Source organism: Eretmochelys imbricata, chromosome 4 (genome assembly GCF_965152235.1).
Source record: "Eretmochelys imbricata isolate rEreImb1 chromosome 4, rEreImb1.hap1, whole genome shotgun sequence".
In the NCBI taxonomy this organism is placed as follows: Eukaryota; Metazoa; Chordata; order Testudines; family Cheloniidae; genus Eretmochelys; species Eretmochelys imbricata.
The window spans coordinates 60,611,965-60,626,208 of record NC_135575.1 but is presented as its reverse complement, the minus strand read 5'-3'; the positions used below and the strand labels follow the sequence as shown (position 1 = coordinate 60,626,208).

General features: G+C 36.0%; 1 protein-coding gene across 4 annotated transcripts in view; it reads left to right on the top strand.

The window, feature by feature from the left end:
* LRBA (LPS responsive beige-like anchor protein) overlaps positions 1-14,244 on the top strand; it is a 552,094-nt gene that overhangs the window by 515,082 nt on the left and 22,768 nt on the right. For all 4 annotated transcript variants that reach the window (XM_077815359.1, XM_077815362.1, XM_077815360.1 and 1 more), the window contains 2 exons: positions 78-233; positions 4,975-5,142. In XM_077815359.1, coding sequence (XP_077671485.1) covers positions 78-233; positions 4,975-5,142 — 324 coding nt within the window. The remainder of the gene's footprint in view (positions 1-77; positions 234-4,974; positions 5,143-14,244) is intronic.

Genomic DNA, 14,244 nt, shown 5'->3' with positions numbered 1-14,244 from the left:
CAAAGGTGTTAGAATTCAATGAACATAGATGCTAACTTTGATGCTCCATGTTTCTTCTTTCACATTCTTCTCTTTAGCCAGCAATACAAGTATGCACAGGAGACAAATCACTGACCTGTTAGACCAGAGCATTCAGGTCCATTCCCAGTGTTTTGTCATCACCTCTGACAATCGTTATATCCTGGTATGTGGCTTTTGGGACAAGAGTTTCCGGGTCTATTCTACTGATACAGGTTTGTGGAATATTAACCAATAGAAAAACGTGGAAAGTACGCATGTGTTTGAGGTGGGGAGCATGGGTACTGTTTTCTATTCACTACTACCCTGAAACATTTTTGAGCGGATGAGAATATATTTCTTCTTCAAAGAATGGCAGGAATTATTTTTAAATTCTTCCCACTCCACTCTGCATAGAATGCTATCAGGAGCGGAAGTCACTGACTATTGCTTTGTGCATATTCATTTGTCTCTGAAACTTAAGGGACACACTGAGCTTAATTCTTCAGGTTCACAAGAAAACCAATCTACTGAGTTTGTTTAAAGCTTTGCATACTGGGGGAATTAATTGTTTCTTGAGTGCTTACCTGAATTAAATTCTGTTCTGCTTTATATATAATTGAGAAAAATATTTTAAGAAACACAGCATAGCCCATCTGAAATAATACCAAAGTGTATAAGTCCAGTAACATAGTGAAGGTGTTTGAGAAAAGAAAACCTCTGAAATTCTGAGGGTCCCAAAAGGTCCCAAGGATAGCAATGGAGCCATTAAAAAGAATGAATCCTCTCACACAGTGTAAATTGGCCAATATGCTGGACCTTAGTTCTGTCTAAATGTGTGATCCCTGCAGACTGACAAAGTTACATCCATATCATGTTATGCTGAAGACAATCATGGAGGGTAAGAATCATGGAGGTACAGAAGGAATATGTATGTTTTTCTTCCCATTCATTGCCTTATAATAGGAATAGCAATCTCATTGAAGGGTGCTTCCTTTGGATTAATGACCAGTTGGGGTTAATATGTCTGGGACATCAACCCTTCCAGCAGGGTTATTATCCTATATGTTCTTCATCATTACTTAAATGGATTTGTTAATAATGTGTTTCACACTTACCAAACCAAAATATTTTATAAAACAACAGAACAGTTGGACTGGACCCCCGACATACTTTGGAGGTGGGGCATTTGTCATTTGTGCAATTTAATACACTACTACTGTAAATGAGAAGTTTACTGTATGTTGGCTGACTGCAGTCCTTTACACAGAACCTTCAGTTTAACAGTTCAGTCCTACTTTGTTAACCTTCTCTTTAGTGAAAGTCAGAAATGTGGTTTTAAAGAGATCTTTTGAGAAAATAACCAGGTATGGTAAATATTCCACACAATTTCTTGCCTTACATTAAAAATATATTGACTAATGTGTTCTTAATTTTTTCATTGTTGAAAAGTGAGCACGTGTTTATTTTTAAGGCTAACTGACTTCAGTGTCATGATGAGAAACTAATAATATTTTGGTAACTCATCTGCAAATGGCTTGTTAATTAAGTCATTGCAACTGTATTTAAATCATAATCAGAGATTACTAGTTAACTTAATTCTGACATAACTGATTCTGATATGATTAAAAGCAAATTACCAGAAAGTTTTATCTAAATTTCTTCAATTTGTTAATATCCAGCACACAAACAAAATCTGGTTGTAGTTTCATTTAAATAAATTCAGTTAAAAGGTTTTTTTAATATTAAAACAAAAGTATAGCAGTCAAATACCTTTTCTGAGCTTGGCGGAGCAGCAAGGGAAAAAGATGTGATCAGTAATGTATAATGGCAAGCTATCACAAGTGTTGAATTCAATTATATTTTAGCACTTAAACAAAAAAAGAATCTTTTTCTTATTAGATTTCAGGGGGGTTTTGTAACAGGAAATACTTTTAACGTAAATCATGCTTTCTGGTTACAGCTAGTACAGCGGAGGCACAATAAAACCTTCCTCCAGTGGTGGGAATTATTTTCAGACAGCCTTTTAGATGCAGTAGTGCAGAGGCTTGAGTCTGAATTTTCTTTATTTGTAGCACAGCTGTCAAATAAAACATTAACTAGAAAATTTGTGCTGTCAAAAAAGGGATATCCTAGTGCATATGGTAATATTTGATATTGCTGTGTGGAGAGGAGGATTGGTATTAAAGGAAATAAAAAAAAAGTTGAAAAACTCTTATGAGATTCAGTAAGTAATTTAACAAAGATAAAGAGAAGCAGCGAATTTCTGTTTTGATGGTTGGATTGTATTGAGTGAAGCTTAACCCCGTGACAATAACAAAGTAAAACTAGCAGGGCAGCACAAACGTATGAGCAGCTGTCAAACAAATAAGTCTTGAAGAATGTTTGTTTTCTAGAACAGAAACTAAAAACAGAGAATATCTGGGGGGAAAAATCTCTTAAACTCATAGCTCTTTAAGAATAAACTTACTATTTGAAAAATATAAATCACCCCAAGTAGTTGAATAACTAAGGGGATACAACTGGAAAATAGATGGTATAATTTAATCACAACAAAATTTAAAACAAATAATTGAGAAATCAACAGAAGTTTCAGGAAAAGCTGTCTATTCTATGAGGTTAAATATATTGCCTGAGATAAAGTTATATGTGCTGAAAGTTTTTCACTGCTGCCTTCCAAACTCTGCAGATCAATAGCTTTTGCTGACTAAAATGGATGACCATCCAGCAATTTGGCTGAGACAGTTACATGACCTGGGAACCTAAGTGAAGAACCCTCAGCACAGGGTAACTTCTGATGTTGCAGCACATTTTGAGCCAAAAGACAGTTTTAAATGGCATAATAAAACATAATATGTACTGGAGTCACCAAGTTATAGGAAAATTTTTGCTCCTGGGTTAAAAAGTATAACCTCCTGTGAGTGAGCCTCCAACAGTATTATGTCCCGTTATCACGTTCAGTCACTTTTCAACCTCATGAAGAAATAATTTTTCATTATAAACATCAATTCCCCATTCATGTATCCATTGTATAACATTTCCTCCTTGATGGAATCATACAGGTTAGAGATAGAAAGATTTACTAGATCACAGAGATTTTCCCTCTTAAAACAAGATTGTTTCCTATAATAAGTACACTTTCTAGTGCTTTGTCCATTCTACAGTAGTTTTAAAAGTCTCAACTTGACAGGGCTTCCTCCCACCACAGTCCATGGGAGGATTTTCCAGCCAAATGCATATTGCTGGCAATTTTTTGATAGATTACATTTTCCTTTTCTTAATTTCATCCCATTACCCCACCCCCACCCCTATATACCACACTATATATATCCCCAGGTGTTTATATATATCCCTCTCTCCCAGGTGTTTGCACCCTTCTGGTTTTTTTGTTAGGTTTTCTCCACCATAGTTATTGCTTAATACCTTTAATCTTTTATTATAAATCTGTCCTTCCAGCCCTTTATCTAAACTCTCTCTCTAGTGTGTCATTATTTTTGTTTTAATTTTTTTGTGCAAAACTGAATGCAATAATCCAGGGGCAGTCACAGCAGAAACAGTATAGGTAAGAACTATGAACTGTTATCTTTCAGCTGCATGACTTAATTTTCTATTTATGCAGCCCAAACCTGTACTGTCTCTCTCTTTCTTCTCCTCTCCCTCTCCCCCCACACTTCATCATAGTACAAAGTCACGTCTCCCCCCACTGTCATCCCTAGGTCAATTCAGTGTTACAGCTTCCCACATTTCTCCTTATATTGATATAATATGTTTCAGGATCATTTTGTTTTTTATCTCCTCCCAATTTATCATCATTTGTAAGTTTCATTAATATCCAGTTTCTGCTTGATCATTAATCTTTCTACTTTATCATTGATGAGGTTATTAAATATATCCCATCTCTATATGGTCTGCTATTAACAGGTTCCAATAGCCCCAGCAAGATGAATGCTGGTGCTTATGCCCTCACTTTAAGGAGCTTTTTCTCTCACCCAATGTCCCTCCCTCTGTGTGGGGGTCTTCAGAGGGCAGTTGTAGTTGGCCTTATATGTGTTTGCTCACACATGCAAACCCAACCCGCATGAACGTACACATACACACACTTGTGAAAATGTGACCCTGTTGAGTTAAGGTTAAAAAGTTATAAGCATATTCATATTTTTAAAGATCCATGAATTGCACATTTTTCACTGTCTGAGTAAAGCTGAGTTTAGCTAGGTTTTCCTTTCAAATTCGTTTTTATGTATCTATTGATGGCTTGAATACTTATACAACAAACAGAAACTTTGCTTGTCAGCTATGTATTTTGAGCTTTTATGGGCATTGCAAGTGTTCTCAACGGGAAGAAAGCTGGTAGAAATGGTTGGCTATTATACTAAATGTGATGGAGGAACTAAAGGGGAAGTTTAATTTTATACAGACTTTCTGAATTGTATGCATTTTTTGTAATTAAATAAATGCTCAAAGAGCTGGTTGTTTCATTTTCCATGTCACACTCACAATTCCCTATGTCCTAACTGTTCAGGAGCCTCTATGCACTGTCATCAGATTTACATTTTTCCTGCTACTTTCACCAGTAAACTGCATTAAAATAAATTCTGTCGTTGCGAATTTGTGTCATTGTTTCTTTATTCTATATATTTAAACTCATGATTGCAACATGAGTTTAAATATATAGAATAATGAAACACACTAAATCCTGCCAAGCCAGTATAAGATACAATTCTGTAATCGATTCTTATTCACTCTATGCCCCTATACAGACTGCTGTGTTCTTAAATAGTTTTCATCCCATCAGGATATAAAAAATCGACACTGAATTTGTCTTTCACAACCAGCAGCAACTGAAGGTTTTATCTAGACTTTCTTTTATAAACATTGCTTGTGAAAGTACAACTAAAACATTTTGTAATGTGTTTAGTAAAGTCTACAAAAAAATCATTAACAGTATGTTTTAAACTTAGATTTTATATGTTTCAGGTAAACTAATACAAGTAGTGTTTGGGCACTGGGATGTTGTCACGTGTCTTGCCCGCTCCGAATCCTACATTGGAGGAAATTGTTACATTCTCTCAGGATCACGTGATGCAACACTGCTGCTCTGGTACTGGAATGGCAAAACCAATAGCATTGGTGATAACTCAAGTGGTAAGTAAAACCTATATTATGAGTAAACTGCATGTGACATGAGATAAGTCATTACAGAAGTACTCAGTGCTTTTACGTAAAACTAAAATCAAAGTATAAGATTTTTAGTATTTATGATGAAGTTTAAACAGTGCTTGCTTTGACCACATAAATATATTATAGAGCCACAGTACTGACTCCTTACAATAAGCTTGTGAGATGCTTAACATTGCAAGTACAATTTTGCCTCTCACCCTTTTGACTTGATATTTTGTTGGCTTTACTGTTAGGTCTATGGAGAATTTTTTTTTTTTTTAAACAGATCAACTGGACATGCAGTTTTGGAAGTTGTCGGTTTTCTTAAATAAACACTTTAACATTACCCATTCAGTGAAGATTGTTTTTTATAAGTTCTTGTATAATATATTTAAAAATATGCATTCATGCATTCAGACACCCTTACTCCCATTGAGTAGTATCTTACCACCCAGTCAAAATACTCATGGAGTTAGCGACTACTCAGTGGGAGTAAGGGTGTCAGAATCTGACACACAATGACTTGGGCGAAATAATAATAATAATGATAATTACTTGGCGTCCTCAAAAGATAATAGGCATAAGACACGCAGGTGTTTTGTTTTGTTTTGTTTTTTTAAAGTATTAAGCGCCAAAAAAAGACTTCTTTCTATCTAGTATAATTTATACTTGTTCACATAGAAACAATACGGAATTGATTCTAAACCATCAGTCTAAAGTATAATTAAATAAGAATCACATGTCTTTTTTCGGTTATTTGGAAGATTTGTGGTTCATCTAACAAATCTATAACTCTCAGGGGAAAAAAAAAGACTGGTTGGTTTTGGAATTACTTTAAGTATTTGACTTCGGGAGCTCAATGCTGTATCTGAATGTTCGTGAAATAAATTCATGAAGTCCACAAACTGCTTAGGTTGTGGCCCAAGTAGATTACAAAATCTTCAGGCATAGCATGAATAGGTTACCAAGGTATTTTAAATAGTTGATTCAAGGAACGGAAGAGCTTCATGGATGCACCCAGCATAGTTTTATAAGCTCCTTAAAATAAATAGCTTTGGTTGAAGGAGAAAAAAATCTTTGTGGGCACAATATGCATAGGTTGCAATCTGATGGTCAGGAAAATGGCAAACACTGCACTATTCTTGCAGCGCTTATAAATTTAGGAAGCCCCAAGTAGTCTTGTTCAAGGAACTTAAAAGTTTGACAGGCCCATCAGGTAGAGCTTTACATTCTAGGAAGCAAAACAGTCCTCTTCAGAAAATACTTTAGTAGTTTACTGCTATGAGGCATTCAAGATTTGTGGGCGTTGCCTACTATATTTACAGGGTCCACAAGTGAAGCCCATTTTTTACTGATCTGCAACCCCATCCTGTGGAATGTATGAACTGTATGCTAATTACTCTGCTTCCATGCATGCAGATCTTGTGTACAGTGTTTTCAAGACCTTCAGGCTGTAGGCTCCATTCAGATAATTACAAACCAGTTACTACAGTGGGATTTAGCACCTCTAACAACCAGTTATGTCCATGGATTTTGTAAACCCATTAGATAACTCTTTTAATGTAAAGTACCTTCTTAGAGTTCCTTATTCCAGGATTTATAAAGTTTACATGCTACTCCAATAAACTGATAGACTACATACATTTAAAGGCTCAGCATTTAGAAACTCAGAAGGGAAGCTGATGTAGATGGCAACCTTCATGAGCTATTCTTTTTAGTGTTCACAAACCTCATAATCTCTGAAAATAGATCATTTTAGGACTGAGCATTTACAAAGTCTGCAGGTAAACTGGAAGCGTTTTTACTCACCTGAGGTATTTCTTGTAAATTACAATAAGCTCCTGAGGATCCAACTGCTATTTAGGGCATAGGCCTCTGCTCACCATTGACCTTAGTCACAAATCAATTCTCAGAGCCGATTTCCAGTAAGGGGATAAAAATAATTCTCTGAGCAGGACTCCACTGTTCCCCAAAATTCTGGGACACTCCCAGATTGCTCTGTGAGATTAGTGCTGGTCTCTCCTCCATCCCAGCTATGTCCAAAAGAGCCAGATGAGTGGGGGAATAGGGAGACACTTGGCACCCCCCTCTAGATCAAATTAAATATAAAATGTACTACATGGCAGATAGGTATGGAATAAAACTCATCTATAACTTGCTACGGTTCTACCCAGTGTTACACCTGAGACTCACCTGTTTTATTCAATAGGGGTTACTTGGATGTAACTGATAGTAGAATTTGATCCTATGCATGTAACATTTGAAATATATATTAACTATAGTGCTATCAAATGTTGCAAAGAGTGAAGTTAAAAGCTGTGTATATAGGCATTTATACTGTGCTCATCACTGTGGTATCTCTTCCATTGACATAGCCAGAATTGATTTAAACTTTCATGTGGCCTCTTAAAAATAAAAAAACCTAAATCAAATTCCAGGAAAAAAGATTTGTGCAGCTGAAACAACACCCTCCACATCTGTTAAGACAGAATTAAGACTAAATATCTCTTAAAGATGTAATTACGGATGTATACTGAGACATGAAAACAACAAAAAGTGTATCCATTTCAAATTTTAATTGCTTGAAGGCAAAAAAGGAAGCAATTATCAGAAATTCCAATCCATCCTTGCTTCCAGTGAGATGGATATAGATGAAAGGTGCTTCGTTCTTTACAGGACCTTGTGGCTCACATGCCCATTCGGTGGGTGACCAGAGCACTCGGCCCTAGTGCATATCTAAAAATCACCCTTTTGCAACCAAATGAGTGTGGACCAACTGGAAAGTCAGAGGATCAGCATGAGTTAATTCTGGTGGTGAGGAAGGTTTCCTCAATTTCACCTCTCCCAACCAGCTGCATAAGGTAGAGGAGGGTTCCCCCCACATTGCTATGAACTTTGTCAAGGACCACCTGATGGTGTCTCTTTCTGCTCCTGCCAATCCTGTCAAAGCTCCACCTGATGGGTGGGCATCATAACTGCTAGATATTTCTATTTGACACCTCGATCGATTGGTCCTTCAGCCCTCGTATAGATTGCACTAATCACAAAACGTCTTCCGTTCTTCTCGTATCCTGGCCTTCCTTTTCCATGTGCAGCTATGTCTTTTCACGATAAAATCGTCCCATCTCTTTGGAGGTTAGCCAAGTGGTGGTTTGCAACAACAACAACAATTTCTGTTTAGACTTGTTAATTGTTATTTTTTAGTATTTATATTGTAGTTGTGCCTGGAAACCCTATCAGCAATTGTGACCCTTGTTGCTAGGCCTATACACGTATACAATGAAAAGACAGTTCGTGCCCCAACAAGCTTACAATATAGTGGTCTAAATTAATTGTAGGTATAACTTTATTGACTTCTGTGTTTAGTCAAAACAGTCAATAAGGGAAACCCAAAAGACATGTTTCTGCCCAGTTCTGATTCTGTCAGAAATGTGAGAATTCCAGCCCGGCCACTGAAAGAAAAGAGCAACAAGTGTATGATTGTCTATTTTTTTTGTGTTAGAGATTTATAGACACTGATCCTGTAAGTGACTCCGCACAGGCAGACGCCAGCATGGGTGTGGCACACCACTGAAGTTGGTGGGTTCCACCCACATAACCACATGCAGGATTGGCGCTGTAGATATTTAATCATTTCATCCGTTATTCCTTGGTCTTTTGTATTTAAAGCTTCTGATCTGTTACCACGAAGTAGTTTTTAATAATATAAATTGATGTATGATTTTGACATTACGTCCATCATTTAATTTTACATTTTTTATTGTTGGCATTTTTCTAGTTTTTAAAATGTAAATAGGTTTGTTTATTGTGAATTCAATCTTAATAACAGCTATACGCCAAAGGGCACTCAAGGGGCCCCCTTTATACACCATAGTATTAAGAGTTGCAACAGCAATCATCTAAAACAGCAGCACTGCTTCCCTTCCTCCCCACTACGCTACTCCTCCTCTAACCGCCTCTCAGTGGACCAATATGACTTAACTCCCCCTTCACATATTCCCACCAGATAGCAACTACATTTCACCTAAGTTGCTTTTTTTTTGTTTCATTACTTCAGGAAGCATTGAGCTCTGGCTGCCTTTATAAATGTTTTAAAATAGTACTTAACCCAAGCTGACAAGCAATTATGGTTGTGGCATAGTTAATAAATAAATGTTCCATTTGATTATTTATATCAAAATATTTATAAAGAATAATTTTCCATCAGTAACTGCTCTGCCATAAATCTACTGTATGGGAAAATTCTTCATCTTTTTGTTTTACAGAAGAAATGTGTTAGCAAAATAAATATTATTTAAACTTACATTTATATATTTTCTTTTTTTTAAATTTTATGTTAAGTCCTCTTCCTGGGGGATGTGACTGCTTATTTTAGCTGAATCATCAACAACAGGTCTTTCTATCTGTCTATCTATCATGGACATGTACTAAAGTTGTTATATGTGGGGATATTCAGCAATTTGAAACACATAGGTGAAGATGGATGGATGTTAGTCTGAAACTGTATTTACTTTGCTTTTTTAATACAAAATGCTGCCTAGCTGTCATATTCCCTACGTTAGTGCTGAAAAAGGTTACTTTTTAAAACTTAACTTGAACTAATCACTGATGAAGTGTATTATACTCCTACATTATGAATGCAGTAATATAGGAAAAGAGCATAGACAATTGTCAACAACTTAAGTAGTTAGGAAAACACTACAAGTAATAATATACAGAGCCCTGCAGTTCATTCAGGCTCTTTGTTTGTAGATAGATCAATACAATTTAATAAATTAGCCTTTCTTGCTGACTAGTTAATAAACAGCAAGAAAAAAATAAAAATGATCTGGATGGGAACCGAATTTTCAGTTTCGTGGGAAATTCTGCAAGTTCACTTTTTTTCTCTGCACTAAATGGAATGAAAACATTTTTAAAATATTTCTGGCTAGTCTGGCAAATTTAAAGAAATTTAAAAATTTCCAAGTCAATCAGAACATTACAATAAAATAAAAAATGTTTCATTCTGATTTTGACATTTTTAAAATAGAAATATTTTTATAATCTAAAATAAAAGACATTTGAAAATTAAGTCACCTGTACAAGTGCTTTGTGTCAGGCTATTTTTTAAATGAAATTTTGTCAAGATTGACATGTTTCTGCTAGCTGTCTTGCTTTTGATGAATTGGCATCTTCTAATGGAAAAATTTCCAGCCAGCTTTAAAAATGACTAAGAGTGGAACAACAGATCTGAAGTAACTGTTGCATCTTTTAGGAAAGTCCTGAGACTTATCACAGTCTCTTGAGTAACTAGTAGATGTGTGACAGAAACAACCGCCACTTACGGCAAAGTTAAGGGGAGGAAAAGACAAGTTATTTACTTATGTGAGGTTAGCTTTCAATGTATTTAGAGATGTTTATCTAAAAACAAGAAAATATTTGTGAACGTCGTTTAAAGCTTTTTGAAAAATGTCATGGACGATGTTGATACCATATAGCCATTGCAGTCAGGGCTCCCATTTTATTTATTTATTTTGTACACAAGCTGCTAATAGTAGATAGCCATGCAGGTGTTTTTGAAAATTACACCTCATATGGGTGAAATTCACTCTGACATACAGGGCCAGCCTAAGGCCTTCTACACCACTTACGCCTAGTCTTGGGGCTGTGTGGAGGGCACTGGATGTAGTGATGTTGCAAAGATGCCAGTGAACTCACTGTGTCCTGCAGAAGGGGGAAGATGGGAGTGGGCTTTCTGTGCCTGTTAGTTAGTGCAGTGGGTGACAGCTGAGGTGCATCATAGAATCATAGAATATCAGGGTTGGAAGGGACCTCAGGAGGTCATCTAGTCTAACCCCCTGCTCAAAAGCAGGATCCATCCCCAATTAAATCATCCCAGCCAAGGCTTTGTCAAGCCTGACCTTAAAAACCTCTAAGGAAGGAGATTCCACCACCTCCCTAGGCAACGCATTCCAGTGTTTCACCACCCTCCTAGTGAAAAAGTTTTTCCTAATATCCAACCTAAACCTCCCCCACTGCAACTTGAGACCATTACTCCTTGTCCTGTCCTCTTCCACCACTGAGAATAGTCTAGAACCATCCTCTCTGGAACTACCTTTCAGGTAGTTGAAAGCAGCTATCAAATCCCCCCTCATTCTTCTCTTCTGCAGACTAAACAATCCCAGTTCCCTCAGCCTCTCCTCATAAGTCATGTGTTCCAGACCCTTAATCATTTTTGTTGCCCTTCGCTGGACTCTTTGCAATTTATCCATATCCTTCTTGTAGTGTGGGGCCCAAAACTGGACACAGTACTCCAGATGAGGCCTCACCAATGTCGAATAGAGGGGGACGATCACGTCCCTCGATCTGCTCGCTATGCCCCTACTTATACATCCCAAAATGCCATTGGCCTTCTTGGCAACAAGGGCACACTGCTAACTCATATCCAGCTTCTCGTCCACTGTCACCCCTAGGTCCTTTTCCGCAGAAAAGAAGGGATGGCAGGATTCATGTACAAATGGTGTGCAAAGGTTATACCAAATTCTGGTCCAACTTGTAAACTGGAGTGGCAGCCATGGAGTTGGGAGAGGTTGGTAACAGTCCACACCAATTCTTTGATGGGGGGATTACCTTTACAATTCTTCCAGCCACCCCACCCCACATTCTTCACTCATGCAGAGGCCAGTTAAGTTAGTGAATTGAATTGTATGCTCTGTGCCTTGAACAGTTGTAATTTCTGCATTATAATTATTCTGTCTGAGGTTCCATATGTTTCAGTTAGGTATAGAGTGTGAATTTTATTGCCTTATGTATTTAACATACTTCTAAAAAAATAATGTTTGTATTGTTGAGCTCTCAACAGAGGGCTTTTCTGTCATCCAGTGCAGTGCTCTAGTAGATGGAGAGAACCTTCTACTGTTGCTTTTAAATTTCCTGTGGATATATTTACAATTATTTTGACACTTTCCTATTGTAAAAGACAAGAAAGAATGTCTACTTTGGAAATTTGATTTGCTTTAATAAAATTAAAGGTTAACTCACAGGAACATCCAATAGTAATGAAATATATAAAGTTGGTAGTTATATTGCTGCCACTAAACTAACATTTTGTATCCTATGAATTATTGCATCAGTCGTCTACACGTATGTGGATAAAGCAAATTATGTTACCTCTTTTAATGTTATAACCTAAAGTTTGAAAAGGTTACTCTGTATGTATCACAAATATGTTGTGAAGATCATCAATACACAGCAGTGCATTCAGTGAATAGTGTTGTATCGTAATGTAGTGCCCTTCTAAAACTATAGTTTTCTGAGGCATATTAGAGAAACAAACTCCAGCTCTTTTTATTGTGACTGGTTGTTGTAGCTATATTGCAGCATATAATATTGGATGTTTAATATTTAAACCAGACAAATGGATTTAACCAAGAGTTTATGGGAACAGTACAACTGTAGTTAACATGCACAAGCATCATATAGTCTATTCAGATTTACATTTTTATATTATTTTAAACTCACAAAAGCCATCATGTCTAAAGTTTGTATCTTGCTATGTTCTTTTTATTATATTAATTACTGTGTTTAGCAAGATACAAATTTTTTCTGCCACTACTATTATAAATACTCCTCAGTGTGAAAATTAAAATTTTGTAAATGTTTCATTCAAATATTTTTAAAAATTTAGGTATTGCTGTTTTTGTTGATGATTAAAATCCAGAAATATCACCACATTAATACCCTGCTTTTGACTGATTAAAATATAGCATTGTAGATCATTTCTTTGCAGTCAGACACCCTAATCTCATAGGCCCCAATCCTGCAAAAATCCTGCAAAAGCTTACACTCATGCATAATTTTATACCCTGTGAGCAGTCTTCTTGATTTAAGGCAAATCATATTTCTATAATTTGAAGTCAGTGGGACTGTGTATAAAATTAAGCATGCACCTAAGTCTCTGCAGTTTTGAGAACTATGGCCATTATAAAAACTATTTCAGATTTTTAAAAACTGTTTGTAACATAAATATTTATTTAGGAATTGTAGCTATAATTGTAAGAACAGGGCTTTTTAAAAAGTAGTATATAATGTAGCTACATTGTTTTTCTTTACTAAAAACGTCATTGTGTACTATGATTTTTGTATAGTGTCAGTCACCATGGTATCTAGGCCACTCATAAATCATCAATCATGTCAGTAATGCAAAACCTGCTATTGATTTTATTAATATGTACCCATGTAGAAAATTATAATATCTCCAAATATTTGAAATGAGTTTAGAATGATTGTAGTTGATCTCTCCGAGGAGGACTTATGCTGTATTCCTTCTGTTAAGAAAACCTAGTGCTGCTGTGAGATAGGTAGAGTATCATGTTGAGAATTAAAAGCAGTGACTGTGTCTGAGTACCTTTATATATTTGTTATATGCAATCCCCTGTATATTATACATAAATTTACTTTGACACACACACACTGAATGATATGTATTATTTCTTAAAAAAAACAAAACAAAAAAACCCCGGTTTTATTTGAGTACTGTTTCACTGCAGCCATTAATAAATACTCTTTGTTTCTCGAAAATGGCTGGGCAGAATAGCGTTTTACTGTATATAACCAAGCATTCTACACTGCCATCTGCTGGCAATGATGTGAAAATGATGTGGGGACTGATCCTCCATAAAATACTACTGCTTAAAATATTAAATATACACACACACTCTTCGGCAAATTTGGTGTGAAACTCATGTGGATTTTATTTGTACTATAATTTGTCTCCTTCTAATAAGAAGGCACAAACTGAATGTAATGTTGTTGTGCAACCTGAAACTGGAGTATGTCAGTAGTGTTTTAAGTGTAGTGGTAAGAAAAATGGAATATTTTCTTCTTTTTTACTAGAATGTTAGCAAGTTCAATAATAAAATGTTCTGTACTTGGAATTTAAGCTCAGGAATGTATGTTTCTCAGAAAAGAAAGAGCAACAGGTACATAAAAGTAACTACAAAATAATATATTTAAGCTACAGTAACCACTTAAATTTCTATCTGACATTTAGAGTCTGTTCCTGCATTCCTAGGTCACCCCAAACTCCCGTGGAAGTTTAAGAAACAT